The 20,496-nt window shown below is 33.4% G+C and overlaps 1 protein-coding gene across 1 annotated transcript in view; it reads left to right on the plus strand.

Annotated features, from left to right (window-relative positions):
- The first annotated feature begins 5,128 nt into the window (after nt 1-5,128).
- LOC106469919 (poly [ADP-ribose] polymerase 1-like) overlaps nt 5,129-20,496 on the plus strand; it is a 36,238-nt gene continuing 20,870 nt past the window's right edge. Inside the window, exons 1-5 of the mRNA XM_013930437.2 lie at nt 5,129-5,295; nt 5,627-5,768; nt 10,654-10,769; nt 18,511-18,586; nt 19,481-19,658. Coding sequence (XP_013785891.2) covers nt 5,150-5,295; nt 5,627-5,768; nt 10,654-10,769; nt 18,511-18,586; nt 19,481-19,658 — 658 coding nt within the window. The 5' untranslated portion in view covers nt 5,129-5,149. The remainder of the gene's footprint in view (nt 5,296-5,626; nt 5,769-10,653; nt 10,770-18,510; nt 18,587-19,480; nt 19,659-20,496) is intronic.

The following is a 20,496-nucleotide window of genomic DNA, read 5'->3' on the forward strand; positions in this document are numbered from 1 at the left end:
GTTGAATATTATTTATGATTTTAACTTTATACACAAGTGCCAAAATACTATAATTATAACCACCATATTTGAAGGCAACCCTTTCCAGAAGCTAACTTCCCTGTTAAAATAATAAAGCTGCCTTAGCTGAATATGACTACTTCCCTGCCAAAATTTATATATGTGTGTCCATTAGTCTTACTGTTCTCACCAATATATATGAAAAAAAATGATGCATCAACTCTATCAATTCTCTTAACATTCTTAAACAACTCAATTAGATCTCCTCTAACTCATTTTTTTTGAGACAAAACAAGTTCAGAGATCTTAACCTGTCCTCATATGTTAACCTTACCATGCCAGGTGTCATCCTAGTAGCCTTCTTCTGAATCTTTTCTAACAATTCAGTGTTTGTATGCAACTATAATGATTGATGAAATGTAGTTTAATATACAGCACTCTTATTTGAATTTTTTTATATGAACAACAAACAATTCCTCAGTATTGAAACCCAAACTACTTTTTTTTCTATGTAGTTATTTAAAAATTATGACTATTTTTGACATGTAACTGATTTACTGACTATAATTTTCTGTTAAGTAAATAAATGTCAAAATATTGCTGTATAGATTTCACTACATTGAATACTGTATAAGAAAATTAAATATGCAATGAAAAACCCATACAGTCTGAATCATGGTACACTGGTTAAAGTAGAGGGCTGATGTAATTAAATTTGTAAAATTTGAAATCATATTAGTTTCCCATTTGCGAACAAAATGTTCAGAAGACAAAAGGAAACAGACAAATATAAGACATCATACATATGTGTGTGTGTGTGTGTGTATATATATATATATATATATATATATAGTATAAAGCACAAGAATCTGTGTGTCTGTCTGTTTGTCCATTATCTAACTACTCCTAGGTTACTGGACCAATCTGAACTTAACTTTGTGGAATGATAGTTTGGAATAAGGGGTGTGTTAATGGGGAGAGCACAACCCTCTCCACCCCATTATTGCTGTTATTGAGCATTTATTATCTTTGACATAAATTTGTATTAACTACATTCATAGATATTGCACTACATCCTTACACCAAAAATATCGTTATTAAGTTTTTTACAACACAACATACACACAATGTGAGGCGGAGGGCACACAAACGTCTTATATATCTCAGAGAGTGTGATAACACTCTCTATAAAGGAATGAAATGAAAAAAAAATGGCTGCCACTATTATAATAATACATAAACTCAGCTGAAGTTTCTACTCCAATGGCCACAATAAGGCTGATATGAAGACCCATTTGTTGAGTTATACCCATGACCTTTTAACTTCGGCCCGTAAGACACTTTTGCGGTTAATGACTGTCAATTAATTAATCATGTGAAACACTATGGAAGGACACTAAGAGCTGGGTGTTGAAAGTAGGTAACAGAAAGCACCCCTACTACTGCCTCTACTTTGGCTGATACCTCTTCCTACAAAGTCACCCTGACCATCCCACAGTCTATACCATGTTTTAAGTATATACATAGTGAGTTCCTAAACCTTATATAAAACTTTGGGTGAGGTAATAATAAATACTTTGATAATACTTATTAATAAATTCTGTCTATATTTAGAGTAATTAAGGTTTTAAATCAAACAACCCTCAAAGGGGCTTGTTAGACAACCAGGGGTGCTCAGAAAAAGTTGCTCCTCTACAACCTCGAGGTACACTCAATGTGCTTGTATTTATCATAGCATTCCAACCCCACGTTTTTAAAGTTCATAACCCGGATGAAGGACGGATATATCAGCTCGTAATACAAATAAAACAGTAACATAATTCAACAGGAAAAGTCTGACTTAAATGTCCAGAATGAAATGCCAAAATGACAACTTCTGGGTTAAATTGCCAATCCCCTGCATGATTTACTTCTAAATAGGATACATTGAAATTTTTCTTTGCTGAAAACTTATAACTTGTTATTAGTGAAATTTTATGATCTTCACAATGCTTATTTATAATACATGTCATCCAGGGACAGCATTAAAGGGGGTGATGGGTTGGGCTATGCACCAACAAATTTCACTCTGGCCCACCCACGTTAATTTCCCCTAGTGGTTTAAAAAATCATCAATTTAAAAAAATTGTATGATTGTTTTTAAATCACTAAGAAGAGTGAACTAGGGTGGCACAAACATGTTTGCTACATTACCTTTATCCTGTAAATCCATATCACTTTAATACTAGTAATAAACGACCTAATAACACCAAACTAGTTAATTTTCTTTAATTGAATAATCAATTTTCAAGAGCATTCCACTAACACTATATGTCACTTATTACTAGTTTTGAAATGTCTTTTATACCCTAATATGCATTACAGAAATGAAATCTATATCACTGTATGGTGGCTCCCACAAAAGCTCTGCTACCTCCCCCCCCCCCCCCCAAGGGGGAGAAGCTGGAACAAGGCCTGATGTCATAATTTTATGTAAATATACTTGACAAAACAGTGAATGAATGTACCAGGATGTCATATGGTGATACAATGTGTTTTAAGAATAATGTCTTGTAAAAAAAATTGTGACTGATGTATGTTCATCACCATGATGCTGATATGGGGTTAAAATACATTAAATGCCATGCTGATATAGGGATAATTTATGTTACACTAGCAGGTACCTCATGAAACAGTTCAATGGTAGTTTTCTTTAAAATAGTGATGAGTAGATATAAAATGTTTAGTCAACCCAATCCTCTTGGATCAGAGCAAGTATTTAACATTATTTTCTAATGGTCATTTATAACATAGTTTCCCATTTCATGTGTTATTGCAATAAGGAAAATTTCATTGCATTTGTTTTCAAGCAAAAGAGACTGACTGCAATACACTGTTGGCAAAAATTTGTGAGTTTTGATGCAATGAGTACATCCAGCACAATAGAGTGCTCAGGTTTGCTAAGTAATCATAGGGATGTTTTTTGCTGGATGCCATCATTCCTTGTCATTTTACTGAGTGCAAGAAAAGACCACAACTAAAGTTAGCACTTTTTCTCAGTTGTTGTTTCTATAAGTGTCAAAGGGGAGATATTAAACCCAAAACATGGTACAATAAAATCATGCATCTATATTTACCAATGTGACAAAAAAATAAAAAATCTATCTGTAAACCAAATGGCAACAAATATATATTCACACTCTTTAAACATTTTTCTGTTTATGCTCCTATCTTTGAAATATTTCTTTCAATCAGTCAACAGAGAAAGTCACTTTTTTTTCTTAAAATTACATCTATAAAAACATTTTATTCTTTTTTTTTCAGACTGATAATGGAGCACATAAGAATACTGATGAATCTATACTGATATTGATATGAAATTTTATTGCACAAAATGAATAATTTTTTTGTAATGTACTCTTGAATAGAAGCCTTTTGATAGGTTTTTTTTTTTTATTCACAATTTACCTTTCAGGAGGTAAATTGTGTGACAGAAAGACATTTGACTGTTATATATATATATATATATATATATATATATATGATGTATTACATGAAAAAGTGAGCTAAAGCCAGCCTAAATTCCATGTGATAAGGGGTTAAAGTAAACACTACATGATGCACTGTATGAAGAAATTAGTTAAAACCAGCTCATGTTATCAACTGAAAATATGCACATTTTCATATTTGTACAAACATGGAAGTATGATGTTTATCTATAAGAATATTAAAGACTTATTTAAACCATTTTTTATTCAAAGTAACTAAAGTCTAGAAAGTACTTCTGTGTACTCGATATTGACAGAAAAAAACTCATAAACTATGTTATGCTAATTCAACTACATGTCAATACCCTAAACACAAAGGTGTATTTTATGTTAGTTTTATGAATTTGGTTTGAAGACAAAACATTCCAGATTAACATAGCTGGAACTAATGTCATGTTCACAACAGTGTCTTTATCTTAGTGGCAGAATGTATAATCAAGTATAAGGTAACAATTAACGATCTCTTGACACCAGAGAACTCGGATACTAAACACTTGGTAAAAGTTTAATGTGGTAATTCTACCTCTCTTCACTTCCATTGGATTTGATATAAACCTGTATAGCTTTAAAACCTTTGGTGATTAGAATAAGAGTTGCAATAAATTATATTTATATTATGAGTTAATGCTGTTATTCATCTCTGTAGTGACCACTTTAATTGGCTTAAAACTTTACTAAATATTAAGTAATATTTATGACTTCCATGTTTTCACCCCTGTATGTGTGTGTTTTTGGCAGCAAGATTTCTCAAAAACAGCTGAATGGATTTAGACGAATCTGGTATACAGTTGGACTATGGCCCACCTTGGAAGTGGTTAGTTTTTGGAGGGTCAAAGTGCAAGGTCATGAAAATAAAAAATCCCTATCTGTTACCATGGGAGCTTTCACACAACATTTGTTCTATAACTCAGTCATAAAAGATCAGATTTTGATGAAACTTGATGGACATATATAGAATATTATTTCTGTCATTGTCCAGCCAAAAATTGTCCACATCCTTTGACAATGACAGGCATATGGACACATTTTCATGTTTTTTGAGAACTGAATATGATCAATTCTACATGGCAGAGGTAATGCACTCTACTGAATGCCCTTCTAGTTTATTGTATGTTACACTATCCTCAGAAGAAAACATATATATAAGAAGTCTAGTCCTTTCCTCCTTTTCTTTATGGATCTGTTTATATCCTTTCTTTTAAAGTTTTTATTGGTTTTGTTAATTTAACTGTCACCTTTTCTGTTGGTTAGACTTGCAAAAGTACATTGTTTGAAATTAACTGTCCTTTTCTACAAAAAAATAGTATAGTAATGAAACTGCAGTATTTGTATGAGAGGCATACTTTCTGTACTGGTTACACACGCACACACACACACACACACAGACTACATATATAATCCAGCCTCATATTACATGTACAACCCAATCTTTATATCTATGTATATATTTAGGTACACACATGGTATTTAATATTTGCAATGTTAAGATGTGTTTTTAACATTACATGATGAAGAGAATAACTTTTAGTTTACTGATAATGAATTATATAAAATATACTATTCTGTTTGAAAAATTCATTATTAAGTTTTTTTCTCAGATAATCAAACACCAGAGTAGGGATATGTATGTGTTGTTCACTCAATGGGGACGTGTAGGAGATGATGGCCAGTGCCAGAAAACTCCTTTTCCTTTTTTAACAGAAGCAATACAAGAATTTCAGAAAATCTTTCGTAGAAAATCTGGCAATAGTTGGGATAATGTGAAAAGGCAAGTTTTGATAATTAATGTTTATACAGAGTTGTTAGTTAATCATTTGGTTCAGGATTTTTTTTTCTAAACTACATTGTTTACATAAGAGGTAATACTAAACAAAAATATCACATACACGATTTAATTTTATTAATTATCTTCACTTATCTGTAAGATACTTTCATTAAAGTGTCACTATTGTTATAATATTTATATTAATTGTTTCAATTGTTCCAAACTGTGCATTTTGTTTTGTAAATTAGGACCAGATGAAATGCAATTTTTACAGATGGGAAGAAAGAAGATCAAATAAAGCTTGTCAAATCTTTGTAGTTTTGTTATGTTCTAGCTTTACTCCACAAAAAAAGAAATATTGCCTTGTTGAGTTGGAGAAGCGTTGTCATCATCAAAAGAACAACATCAAACCTAATCTTAAAACTGAAACACCAAGCAAACTCCCAAAGCCACTCTACAAACTAATGGATATACTGGTAGGCTACTAAAAAGAAGTATTGAAACCATGTTATTAGAAATCATTTGTGTATCTTATATTCAGTTTTATTTTTTGTGATTGAATTACATTAAATGATTAATGCTAGAGCACTCTCTTGTTTTTCAAATATAAAATATGTTTATTGCATAAAAATTTTCTGACTAATTATATATGGTGTTTATGTTGTAATCTAATTTTTGGTATGTTTTATTGTTAAATGTATTATTATTTTTAAATTAAAGTTATCATCAACTAAATGCCAAATATCTCACAGGAGTTAAGAAAGTATAATGTACATAATTATAAAATACCAAACATGTCACAGGGGTTAATAAAGTAGAACGTACATAATTATTTAATACCAAGCATGCCACAAAAGGTAAGAAATTTGAATGTACATAATTATAAGATACCTAACACTTTACAATGGTTAAATGGTCCTTTATCTATCTTACCTATGGGTTTTATTCATTCATCTTGTTTGCTCGATGTTGATAGGGGTTCTGGATTGATTGGTCCCACTTCAATCACTTCTTGAGTCTTCCCAGTTTTATTATGAAGTCTTTGATCACATTTGGGTAAGCTGTTTCTGCATGACTGAGAATGCCCACAATACACATTTTTATCTTCGTTTTTTTTCACCATGTGACTGGGTACCAGTTTCATGCCTTGACCTTTGGAATTTTTTTTTTTAGTTCCGTATGTCGGTTGTGAGGTAGTCTGCATTTTACCTGATTTCCACATTTTGGGGGATTTTACCAACACAATTAATTGAATGTCTTGCTTTAGGTTAGCTCCTTCCAAATGGGTTTATCTTCACATGCTCATATACTTCTTTTCCAGTCGACTCGACTAGTTGGGTCTTCAAATTGGATAGGTTTTTTTCCTGTTACATACCTCAAATTATAGTCTCTTTGTGGTGTGTATTTTTAAACACCCCCTCCATCGGGCCCATCCATTCTCCTCCTTGAATGCATTCGAAGCTATTTTCTGTTATCCGGGCCTTTACTTTGGGTTTTCTCTTAATTTTCATCCTTTCCTCTTCATCCATATGTGTTGATGGCCTAACATAACCCCCACGACACCGTGTTTACCACTTCTTCCCCCTCTTCTGGATTATTTCTCTTCCCTGATGCTCACCTCCAAATGTGTGTGTGTGGGGTGGGGGGGGGATCCTATCAGTAGGAGGCTTCAGGATAATGGTCTACAGTTGAAAGGTCCTATCCCCTTTACACCCAGGCACTTCTGCCAGTCCAAGTGTGCTTTAGTTCACACTTTTCCTCATGTCTGGTTTGACTAATCCTGTTTCATTTCAACTTTTTGATGGTGGTGACTTATATCATTCACCAAGGGGACACTCTTCCTGTTCTTTTTGAGGAAAACAGTGGACTTCCTTTTTTGAACCCACCTACTTGACATATGGCTCCTGGAGGGTCGTGTTCTAGGTGTTTTGTCCTCATTGCTAATTGACTTTCCAATTCGATACACGTTCTCTCATGGAATGACCTCTCGATCCTCCTAATTTTTGATGGCTCTGCCTCCTGGGGTACTCCTTCACGTGAAGTTTTTGAATCTTTTATCACTTCCCAGTTATCTTTTTTGTTTTTGGTCTCTAGTTCATCATCCATTTGCACTGGCAGTCGTTCAGTTCAGACAGATTTACATTAGTTTTTTTCTCATTCTATCAGTCTTCATCCCCAAATGTTTGTGTATCCTTGTCATTCTGGTTCCGGTCTTTCTGAATGATCTTTCCTGGCCAGCATGGCTTTGGTTTTCTCAACTGTTTGGGCTCAATTTTTTTCTTTTGTTCTGGATCAGTTTTATTCACCTACATTTTAGTGTCTCGTGTGGTATGTTTCTTTTGACTTTTTCGTTTCTTACCATCCTCCACATTTTTTCTTGGCAGGATTCAAATGCCCTTCTCTGTCCAGTACACGTTGTGGGTTGCTTCATTGTTGTCAGTGCTTCTTTATGTTGAATTATTTTCCATGGTATCCTACCCTTACTCCACTGCTTTGTCTGTAATTTTTTCCCTTCCGCCCTTACCCATTGGGTTTGATTGTGATTCGATTGGCCTTTTATTTCGTGTCTCCTTTCTTTCTGTCACCACTTTCTGGTATCTTCACTCTGATCATGCACCTTCCACTTTCCCTGAATGTCTACCCTGCCGTTCGTTGGAGGTACTTTGTCTGTCGAGCACTGGGCTACATCTCATACATTCATCTCACATTTTCTGCCTTGGGTACTGTCATCCACCTGTTGCCATCCTTCACTCTATAAACATGAGATTGTGTCCTCTTCTTTTTCAGGGGCATGCCTCTCTTTTTCTTTCTGGATTCCACTCTGTGGCAAGTGATGCCTGACCAGGTATTCTTTAAATGTTCATATCTGCACAGTAAGACCATGTCGACTTACATATTATGATTCCATGGCCACGCAACATACAATGTGGAGATGGAGTGTTCCACAAGATTGTTTGTTGGTTTGTCCTCACAATAGGTTTGCTTCATAAGTTTGCCCATCCTGGACCATACTTACCCATGAACTACATGGGTGAAGTAGAAGTGGATAACTGCTCATCCCTGTCATGCCTTATATTGAATAAATCGATATGTTTTGCTTTTCAAAATATGGTTTCATGGTCACCGTCTCAGAATTCTCCATTGCACTTTCTCCCCCTTTTCTTCTAGTAAAGTATGAGAGTCCTTACCACTTCCTAGTTCCAAGCCATTGGGTGGTGGACCATGGAAGCATCCTCTTGAATGTGATATTGAAATATAAATAATATTGTTACGACAGCGGAAGTCATGTGACGCTAGTAACATGTCACGAGCTTCTAGAAAATTCATGTCCGTTCGTGAAGCCCAGAGTGTTTACTAGATGTGTGGTATTCATGTATATAAGACCGCCAAGAAGTGACGGCCACAATGGAGTTGAATTGCAGACAGAAGATTGAGTCAAGCGCGTTAATCGTTCGTTATGAATTATAGCGTGACTGTGGAAATTAAGTGAATTTCAAAGTTGTATTCTGGAAGAATAAACTAGTTTTATTTAAGAAAGGACTTGTATCGCTAAAGTTTCCTCGGAAAGAATTTTTACGGAAAATTAACAAACGAACAGAGATGTAACGATATCTAAATGATTATAAAACCATTCAGTTGAGAGTAGGGCAGTGCTGTTCTGCCAATGTAGATGACAAGATTTCCTCCACTATGTAACATGGGAGTGAGCCATCAAAATTGCAGTTCACCTCTTCAATTGAGATCCCCCATCCTACCCCCATGTGGATATTGGTTCCCAGTGGCTGGGTTTTGAATTTAGAGTTGAACCAATAAACACAAGTCCTCACGCATGTATTGCAGATGTCTCTATTCACTCACTTCTACTCTTGTTACTCCATCCGTGTATTGGATTACAATGGAAGTACTTGCTAATTACTACGATTCTTCCCCTTCTGCTATCCCTCGATGATTATTATTCTGAGGATGTTCCTGTGCTTGGGGCAGTTCCTGTCATTATATGTTTGAGTGAGATGGTTTACATTACACAAACATCTTTTCAATTCTGGATGTCGGGTTCCCGGATTGATAATTTCAATTTCTCACATTGTTATAAAAAACACGTGCCTGTGAATGGATCGGGGGGTATGAGATTTTATCTGGTTTTATGAACTTGAAGTAAAGACAATATGATCCTCTTTCCTACCCCCACCAGATGGCTGGGTTTTGGATTGTAGTTGACTTGCCTGCAGTATGATCCTCTTTCTTACCCTCACTTAGATATTGGTCCCCAGTGGCCTGGGTTTTGGATTGTAGTCGACTTGCCTGCAGTATGATCCTCTTTTCTACCCCCACATGGATGTTAGCACCTGGTGGCTGGGCTCTGTATCGTAGTTGACTTACTGATGGTATGATCCCCATCCTATCCCCCCTGTGGATGTCGATTCCAAGCAGCATGGGTTTTGGATGTAGTTGACTTGCTGTGTACGGTCCGTTGCACCCTAGTCACTCTACACCTAGGGGCACATCCTTTAATCTTACCCACTTGTATGTTTTCCGGGATTGAGTTTAATAAATAATGTATGGTTTGGATCACTATCCTGCCATAGTTATTTCCCATTTGGATGTGCTCCTCCAATTTTCCACCCATATATGCAACATCTATCCACAATAGGTGAATAGTATACCTGGTTTAGAAATAGTGGGGTCTCTCACGAATGATCTTTGACTCTGAAGATCTCCTTGTGGGGAGTATCCTTAGGATGCTTCTTTCTTTCCCTCACACTGGTTCCTCCATCTATTCAGTGTGGGATTCTAGCTATTTATGTGAGTGGAGTATGTACCATATCAGAAGTTATAATTTTCCTATACTCAAAATGTATTTCCGATAAGTACTTACCTCTTCTCATACTTCCCACCCTTCTTCAACTCTGAAATCCAATGCTTCCATTTTCTGCCAATGCTTGAAGTGATAGTCTGGTAGAATTGAATAGAGGGAATCATGTGTCAAGAGAGTGTCGTTCTGTTATTGGTGGAGAATTGTCACATGATAATTTGCATGCAAGATGCATTGAAATTAGACAATTTCAAATGGGTGGGAGTTTCAAACCTTGTGGCATGCTCAAAAATTTTTTTGCACATGTAGGGCAGCACGGAACAAGAATAGCTATTTATGTGAGTAGAGGTAAGTAGCTATTAGAAATACATTTTTAGTAGAGGAAAATTATAACTTTCTTATGTGTAACTAAATCAAAAAAATGAAATACCTACTGTTTTTTATTATAGTTATTAATGTTTCAAGTAAAAAAAATTAGTAGTTCTTTGTGCTATAGATGATTAATATTTAGAATATATTTATTAATGGTTACATTTTTGTCTTTTTAGACAAATGTTTCTTTACTTGAACAGTCTTCAAAGAGACTTAGAGCTTCTGATAAATGGCTTGGTTATCTACCAGAGAAAGCTTTACAGAAGGCAGAATCACTTTTACAAGAAATCAGGTACATAAAACATTACTATTTTAAGATAATTCTTGTTGTATCTAATCTTACTTTGGTATTCCTTCATTTTTACACAATAGTTGAGGCTGTGATCCAGCTTTCTGGATAGACTTGATTTACTGCCTTTGGTTTCTCCACAATTTCAGTTTGTTGTATTAAAAAAAATTAACATGAAAAGATACAATTTGACCCATTTTGGAAGTTTGAAACTATACATACTATAACTGAATTTACTAAGTATATCTTCATGAAATTTGGCAAGCTTTTAGTACTCTTTACAATTCTGTTGTACACAAAACATTAGTATTTTAAATAAATTATTTCTACTAAAGATTTATCTGTGAATTTCCAAAACCTTTACTTATTCAATCTGAGTGCAAGGTTGTTTTTCATGTTATGAATAAAAATACTTCTTTTCACCTCACAGTTTCGATATTCATTTAGAAGGTTCTAGAAATTATGCTAATGGAATATGAAAAGTTTATTCAGTAAAACTTTATATTTTATCAGTTATTTTCTCTACCCTAACACTAACTATATTGAAATCATCAATGTAAATGAAATGAAATAAAATTAATAATACCATTCTATAATAACTTCAAATTGTAACAGACAATTACAACTATTTTTTCTAACACTTCAGCTTGTAACTTTCTCTCTTTGTGCAAAACAATAAATTATCACCAGGTGTTTCTAGTAGAGCTTAGGGTAAACAAATGATCAGATTACATTCATGCTCTTACCTCAAGATTGAGTTACAGATCTACTGAGCTTGCGAAATTTAATATTATATAAGAAATTGTTACATAACTTGATTAGTTTCTACATTTTATGTTTTAGTTACTTTCCTTGAAATATATATATGCTAAAAAATAAGAAATTTAGCAATTGTGTTTGGGTTCAGGCCTTTTGAGCTCAATGCTATGGTACAGTAGCCTTACTTTCCTTCTCACCAAGTTAGTTGTTGAAATGAAAATTCATATGCCCACCAAAAAGAAATAACCATAATAAAATATTTCTGTGGATTACAAACATGTTCATCAAATAAGGACAAATGGTTTAGATTACTGCCTTGAAAACTATGATAAGATAGGAGAAGTTTGTCTTGTAGATTTCACAAATTTATTGGTGTCTCAGCAAATCCAGAAACTAGAAGGTACAAATATTATTGCGTGTCATTATCTATAATTTTGTTTCTAATTGATTGGACATCTAAAACCCATATTAGGGCAGATAGAAAATGTAAGAAGGAGAATTCAGAAAGGATACACTTCATGTGGTCCTATACGTTGAGAAAACTGATTAGTCCCTCTGGTTGTAAGAAACCACAGTGAGAAGAAATGACTGCTGAAGATGACAATGTATAAAAAATACCCTCAAAAACCATATCACAAAGATAGGGGGCAAGAGAGAGGTCCTGGAGAGGAGATTGAAGGAAGCAAAAGTCAGAAAGTAAGACAATCTGGCAAATTACCCCCCAGAAACAAAATGTCAAAGGTATCTGGAGCAAAATTGAAGAAAACTGAAGGCAAAGTGGTAAACAGTTATGTACTAGTTGCCCCAGTAAAGCTGATAGGATTGTGATGGAAAGTCTCCAAGTAAAGATGAAGCATAATTACGACAAAGAAGTTGAGTAATAGATTAAGATGAATAGGTGGAGAGAGAAAAAAGAGGAAGGAAAAAGAGGAGACCCCCTTAAACTGAGATGAAGAGGGCAAAAAATTACATGAGAAAGAGAAACAAAAGGCACATACCCATGGGATCCAAGCAGTGAAGGACAAGTGGGACTACTTGTTCAACATAAGGAAGAGGGGATGGGAATAAAAGCAGGTATGGAAACAATAATGGTGAAAAACTTAAAAGATGGGACAGACTCAGCTAAGGTAACAGAAGCAGGAGGTCGGGAATCTTCGATTCAAGATCAGAATGGAACCAACCATGGGGTTCACAATTGTAGTAATATTATTAACTGTCAGTCTTTCCAGTCACCATTACAGTATTGGATGACTTATGTGAAGGAGTGTTAAAAATCTTGGGAAATGTCAGTAGTGTGAGAACATGAATGCAGCTTATGGTATTTAACGTTTTCTACATATACATTCTTTTGATGAAGCATTAGCATTTTTTGGCTTGAAATAGTCGCATGCAGTGGCTTCTGTTGACATTTTGTAATTGGAAGCCTGGAACTTATTTCTACTGTCAGGTTTTGTAGGCCAGATTCTTTACAGTAGGTGCCTGTTACTTGTTGGTGATAAATTTCAACAATAAACAAATGGCAGTATGGTTCACTTGTTTTAAAATAATATATTAAAACAAGTCAAATATATATATATAAATGTTTGTTACACTGTTGGTTATCACAGTTGTATCCAGAGCTTTAAGTAATTGTCTCTTTTTCATCAGTATCCACACAGGCTTGTTTAATTACTTTAAAAAATAATTGACAAGATTAATTATTATTCTCTGCTCTTTATCACTAAACTCACAGTTACACAATCTAGATCTAAATATTAATCTTTTGATGCATATTTACACTCCAACAGAAGTCTAGAACATTCCATGCAATAATACTCAGTTAAAACAATGAGAAAAATTCAGAAGGTGTTCCAGTAACATGACACAACAGTATAATAATTGCTAACTCATAACAATTGAACATACATGCTACACAATGTATGATTCATAAACAATTATGTAAACAAACTTGCCATAAACTCTTGCTTCTAAAAATAACTAGTAATGACACTCACACTATATGAACTATCGAAATCATAATGCTCGAATTAAACTGAGACAGTTGTATATATCTAACAGCTATACGTAGTTTTGAGCACAAGCAAGCTTCATCGTGTCACAGAAATAAAACAATAAAGTGATTGTGGGTTTGAGATTTAAGCATTTTTGTAGGTTTTATTTTCTTATTAGGAAGGAGCTAAGAACTCTACTAATCTTAAAACCCATTTGAAACTACCTGCTATACAAGTAAGAGTATGGCTTGCAAAACTGCACAGTACACAGTATATAAATTAGACCTTCAGTACTTCTTACTGAACAGACTGAAGCACCAATGTTAAACTGATTGCAACAATATATGAATGTTTTTGCCAGCAAAAAGAAAAAGATTGGCACATGATGATCAAGGTACAGTACTAAATAGCTTTGCTGTTTTAGTAGCTAATACAACAATCATGGATTCATCAGAGATTTGTCATGGTATTTCTTTAGTCACAGAGCCATGCATTGATACTGGCAATTTATTAACATCAACAAAATCACCATACATGTAAAATGCAAAGCATTTAGTAATCTATTAAATGCTTAAAAGTATTCCTATTTTTATGTGCATGTGGCACCCCCAAACGTTTTTCTTACCACCTTTGCTTATGAGCATAACTGCAAGTTTAAAATCGCTTGGCTTGAAAAATACCCATGATTATTATACAGCTTAAAATTGGATGACATTTTTTTGTGTTCCTTGTGCTACCATTCTTCCAGTGCATAGTCTGTGTGATAAAGTAGTACTTGTAAAGAAATCATTTAACAACTAGGAAAAAATTAATGATACTTTAAGAAACTATTCTGAGCTTGTTTATTATCGTGATTCTATGCAGGCTGCTGATGATTTTATGGCTTCCATTGAATATCCAGTAGAATTGATATTATTACCAACAGTGCCCTTCAGTCATATATAACTCATAATAAACATATTCTTCATCAAATTGTTTGTGCCATTTTGGTTTTAGGAAAACAAGGCTTGGCATTTCGTGGTGATACCATAGATGTAAATTTTTCCAAAAATCCTGAAAATTTTCTAGCCTTGCTGAAAATGATGAAATACTGAGAGCTCATTTGTATCATCAAAAGGCAAAACATGCTACATATTTATCTCCTTGCTCATAAAATGACATCATTAATGTCATGGGATATAATGTAATTTGAGTAAAAATTATTGAGGAAGTGAAAAAGGCTGGATTCTGCTCAGTTCTTGCTGATGAAGTGTCTTCTAAAAATGTAGAACATTTACCAATATGTCTCTGCTTTGTAGATGACAACTGTGAAATTAGAGAAGAATTTATTGTCTTTGTTAAGCTGCAGAAGGTCAGAGCAACAGATATTGTATGTGCAGTTACAAAGATATTGATTGATGTTGGATTATTTCTAAATGAATTACATGGTCATAGATGTGATGGAGCATCCACCATGGCTGGTGAAAGATCTGGTGTCCAGATACAAATTTGAGATATGTAAGGCCTTGTACACTCATTGTGGGAATTGCTCACATAATCTTGCTGTTATTAAATTCATGTTCAGTTCCACCAATACAAAATTGTATCAATCAAGTTTAAGCAATAACTATTTGGATTAAATCCTAACCTAAACATGGGAAACTATTAAAGGCAACCTATTAAAAGGGCATCCAGCATGGAGCAGCTTCATCACATTCTTCCACTACTCAATGTGTGCATTGCATGCCGGGTTGAGAATATTGAAGGTTGAGAAAGGTTCAGTTTATGTCATCCATTATTACTTCACATATGTGAGGTTATTGTGTATGTCAATGATAATTTTGAAATGTTTAATGACAAATGAGCTGCTGAAGATAAGAAAATACAACAACTAATCTAAAAATACTGGAATCCTTTTAATTCCTTTTTTTGTTTAACACTTTACAACACTCGCTTTGAAAGAAGCTTCTGTGAATTTGCTAGGTCCAAGCCAAGCCATTGTTTTTGGTGCTTCCCTAATATAACAATGCTGTAAAGAACTGACTTCACTAAGAGTGAACGTAGATGATTAATCACATCGTATCTTCAAGCACAGCAGTAATATTGCAAACAAATCTAATGTTAGTTTTAGCATGCCACAAGCTAGTCAGCGACAAGCCTAATGTGCAAATGCAGAATGTAGTTCCATAGAGGATTACTTTAAGAAAACAGTAAACATTTCTTTTCTTGACCACATTATCAGTAATCTTTCCTCCAGATTTTATGCACATGTAAAGCAAGCATCATCAATTCAGAAACTTATGCCATCAAAACTCACACAAGAGTTTTCTGTCTCTGACATCAGACAAGCTATAGACTTTTATAGGGAAGATTTGCCAAATCCTGATATTTTTGATGAAGAACTTCATCGATGGAAGACAAGATGGCTTTCTATACCTCTCCAGGACAGGTCCCAGATACTGGATGACTGCTTAAAAGCATGCATCATTGTACCAAATATCTTTATGTTACTGAAACTCTTTGCCACACTGCAACCAAGTTCATGTTCACGTGAATGTTCGGCATCTGCTCTCCACAGGTGTACACATCTGAAGTGTGCACAAACCAAAAAAAAAAAAGATTGAGTGCTTCAGCTTTAATACATAATCATTATGACACTGCTATCAATAATGAAACTGTATATAAATTATTTTTGGAAAAGCACACCAGAAGAATTGAGTATGCTAACATGTTATTTCAGTAGTGCATATAGGTACATATATGATAGCCAATGATCAGAATAGCTAATAAACAATTGTTGTGCAGAGTTGTTTAAATTAGTAATATAATTTAACCATTAATAACTACTCTGAATGTAGATAGTATAGTACTTTACTATAATAAAAAATGCATATTTATACTAATTTAAGTCTAGCTTCCCATGTAGTATTACAACAGAATGATGATTTGTTGACTTTTCATGTAATTGTTTAAGCTGTATTTCATGCAAAATTGCATCCAGATTTAATCTAATAGCACCTATATTTTTACACATTTTCTTAGGGGACATGCCTCCAGACCCCTGTACCATTAGCATGCTTTGAATGCTGATTGTGCTTCTCACAATATGTTTTGGCTTTTGATCTCACAAGTTAGAACCCCCTTTCAAACATTCTGCATACACGCCTGTATGGTAGTCTGTTTTGGTAAAATATGTAGAATCGTTTTTGTTATAAGCTAGAAAGGAAATGAGCTGGGTATAAAGATTGTGCATTGGCCTAAAGACAACTTTCAAGAGTACTAGACGAAACTCTTACATTGAATTAAAAAATGGAAATGGAAAATGAGACATGTCTCAAAAGTAAAAAGTCAATTAAAAGAAAATCAAATTGAAGATAATTCAAATGACAGTTGTAACTGATAAGTTTAAATTTTAGTATCATTCTTTAATATAATCAAGCAAATTAAGGAAAGACCACATAACAAATAGCAACCAGAGGTTAGAAACAAAAAGCACAAACATGGTGAAACATGTCTGAAAATAAACATTGCTGCAGAAAGAATGAGCTTATGTTCAACTTCTAGTGCTTATGGGGATTACTGCGCACAGAAGCTGTATCACTCTCCTATTAAAGTATACTATAATATCAATGAAAGTTTATTATGTAAATAGGATATTTTAGGTTGGAATATGCAATTATGTATGCTTGAGTTTGTGAATGTCGTATATAATTAATGACGTTTATCTTAATCCTGTCATGAGAGGTGAGCATCTTTCAGGTGTAGAGTGCACATGTTCATATCAAATTTCAAAATTTAAGTACAAATAATTATTTCAACTATTTTGCAAAAAAAATAATAATTACAAAACTTATTTCTTCATAGGAGTCTTTCCTTTAAAATGCACTTGAAACTCCTGAGAGATGAAAATAGGAAGAAACACACTAAAAATCTTACATGTTTATATAGTTCCTTTAGAAGTTTTTTCATTCCTTGAAAATGTTTTCATGTTGATTTAAATCTCTTTGAAAGCTACAGAAATTTTCTGTGACAAGACCTCAGGTGAGTTTAGTTGTGACAGCACAATATTTTGATGCATCAAATCCTTCTTTATTGAGTGAATATTACTGTTAAGTTTATCATATTAGAACAATTTAAATAAGATATAAATTAATGTTGACCAAGAATATTAATTGATAGCAAAAAGTTTGATACTTAGCCTGACAAAGGTGATGGTGACACTATTGTTATAGGTCAAACCATAGGTTAGCAATAAGTCTTTAACAGTTTTTACTGTTTTTTATGATTTGTAGCCAGAATTTTATGGTGTCTACACTGCAGTCAGCAAAATAAATTATCAAAAGAAACCTTAATGAACATCATTCAAGTTGAAATTGTCTGGATACATAAAATGGAACTTTCTGATGTGAAATAAAAATATTCAAATTCTAAGATGAAAGGAAATATTTTAAATTCTTTTTCAAAACAATATCTCGCAACAATTTTAGAAATTTCATAACATAAGAAAAAAAAACTATATCAAATTATATGATATTTTTAAAGGTGAAACTAGATACTATTTAGTAAGTTTGTTTTAATTTCATCCAATTCCATTCTTCCACTTTAAGAAGGAACAAATCAAGGGATATCAGTGAAAATGACATCTCAACTGTCCAGAAATGGTGAAATTAAACATGTTCAAATACATCCTAGTTTGTGTTGTGTTTTGTCTCTTAAAATACCATTCAATATTTATTGAATTATTTGTATGCAATAATAGCTTGGTTGTTCCAAAAAGACCTCTTGAAAGACTGGAATGCAGACGTAATGTAATGTAACCTCATATTTTCAAAATGTTTTGCTTGATAAATTTACCAATGTCAAGTAATTTTTATTTCTGATAAGGCATTTTACACATTACAGTTATGAGTTGGTAGGCACTTGTGTACTGTGGTCAAGATATAAATTTTTTGTATGAAAGGGCAGTACTTAAATCTGTCATCTTCAATAAACTAATTTACAAAACGTTTTTGCAGACAGCTTATACAGGAGAAAAATGAATCTTCAGATATCTACAATGCTCAAGAATGTTCAGCAGAAATTATTGAAAAGGTTGGCTTTTGTAATATTAAGAATTTGTAGTTTCTAGATTACAGAGACCCACTTCGATATAAAGTTATTTTCAAGATAGAAAAAATATCTACCCTCTTTATATATATGTATAACATCATAGTCTCAACCCCTTATTAGTAATCATAGAAAAATTGTCTGAATGTGGAATAGTTTATTCTAAACATAAGCAGAAAAGTAAATCATTACTTGAGGCCTAAAAATTAATCTAGAAAAACAACTCAAATTGGATGAGCAAACCTGCCAATGTTACCTATCAGATACTGTAAGAAAATGCCTGTTTTTAAGTGTTTTCCCCCTTCCAATTTGTTTGTTTCATAAAAGTAGTTATAAAGTTTTCATAAACAAAAAAATTAATGTCAGCTCTGAGGTGTAGTATAAGATATGAAAATTTGCAAGCTTTTATTTCTTTTGCTTTCATTACGGTTTATTCCTTTGCAATTGATTTGTAAATTTTAGAACTCTGTTTGAATTTTCTTAATAGGATTTTTTATTGTAACAAGTGGTAACATATATATTTATATATATACCATGTTATTTATCATATATTATTTATTAATGATTATTTCTGAAGAATATATTATCCTGTACAGTATTACCTGAAATTAAATGAACTCTTATTAATTTATTTGGAAAAAGTTGTTTAGTCTCATCTGATCAGCTTTTTAACATTATGTCACTGAGGATCTTGGCAAGTTAAATTTGTATATTAAATCTTTTAATGTTTAGTTTTGGATATTTTTGGTTTTTTTTTGTGAATATATTACTAGAATATTTTTAATCTAATTTTGTAACTATTGAAAACAATATCTTTTTTCTTAATATTTTGAAAGCATACACTTGGTTTTAGTGACATTTTTCCATCTTTTTCTTCAGATAATTAAGCTCAGTGAAGAGTACTACTTCACAGTTCCTGTCCATGGATTTGAATATGAAAAACTCTGCCCTCTGTATGATGTACAATTACTAAGAAATCAAATGGAATTGATAAACAATCTCCAGCACATAGAACTAGCAAAAGAACTGTTTTTAGCTGCCCAACTTAGGAAAAATGGTATATTGTATAGTTTGAAGTTGATGAATATATTTTAAAAACTATTCTAGTTTTGTATGGTTTAGTAACTATCCCTTTTTTTCTTTTAGCATTTATTAAAAACCAAAACCGAACCAGTTAATACTGTGGGAATCTTAGAAGTTTATGTGTATATATATATAATATTGTTACGTCTCCGTTTGTTAATTAACTTTCCGTAACTTCGTTCCGACGAAACTTGCGACACAAGTTCTTTGCTTAATAAAACTGGTTTATTCTATCCGAATACAACTTTACCGATACACTCAACTTCAACAATCGCACTAAACAAACACTATAACAACGAACGTTAATAATACTTCTGACCGCAGATCAATTACTCACTATCTACACACACATTACCTTACCTTCTCGCGTCACGTTGTCCCCTCTTATATATACCCGCCTACCCTATCTAGTAAATACTAGAGCATTCATAAAAAAACAAGATAGTTCTAGAAAATAGAGGGCGCCACACCAGTCACGTTACCTCGATGACGCAACACTGCCCCTCCTTAATATTGTTCGTCCCGAACAATAACCACATACAATAAACCAATAACAGTTAACAATAACTTAATTAACTGTACAGAATTACAAAGACAAAATTACAATTCAACAAAGTCTCTTAATTTTATGGGACGTATCTTCTTCCGTACTGGTCTCCGTCTCATTGGCTTCTGCTTCATGTGAGGTTCGTCCGCATCATCAGTAAATGTCTCATCATCGGTAACATTCACCTCGGTGGTAGTAACTTCACCAAGAGCTTCCCCGTTTCCCTTTTCAAAACTGAGTAGAGTTTCTTCTTCGATGGTGGCTT

Source organism: Limulus polyphemus, unplaced genomic scaffold, assembly GCF_000517525.1.
Source record: "Limulus polyphemus unplaced genomic scaffold, Limulus_polyphemus-2.1.2 Scaffold3722, whole genome shotgun sequence".
NCBI lineage: Eukaryota > Metazoa > Arthropoda > Merostomata > Xiphosura > Limulidae > Limulus > Limulus polyphemus.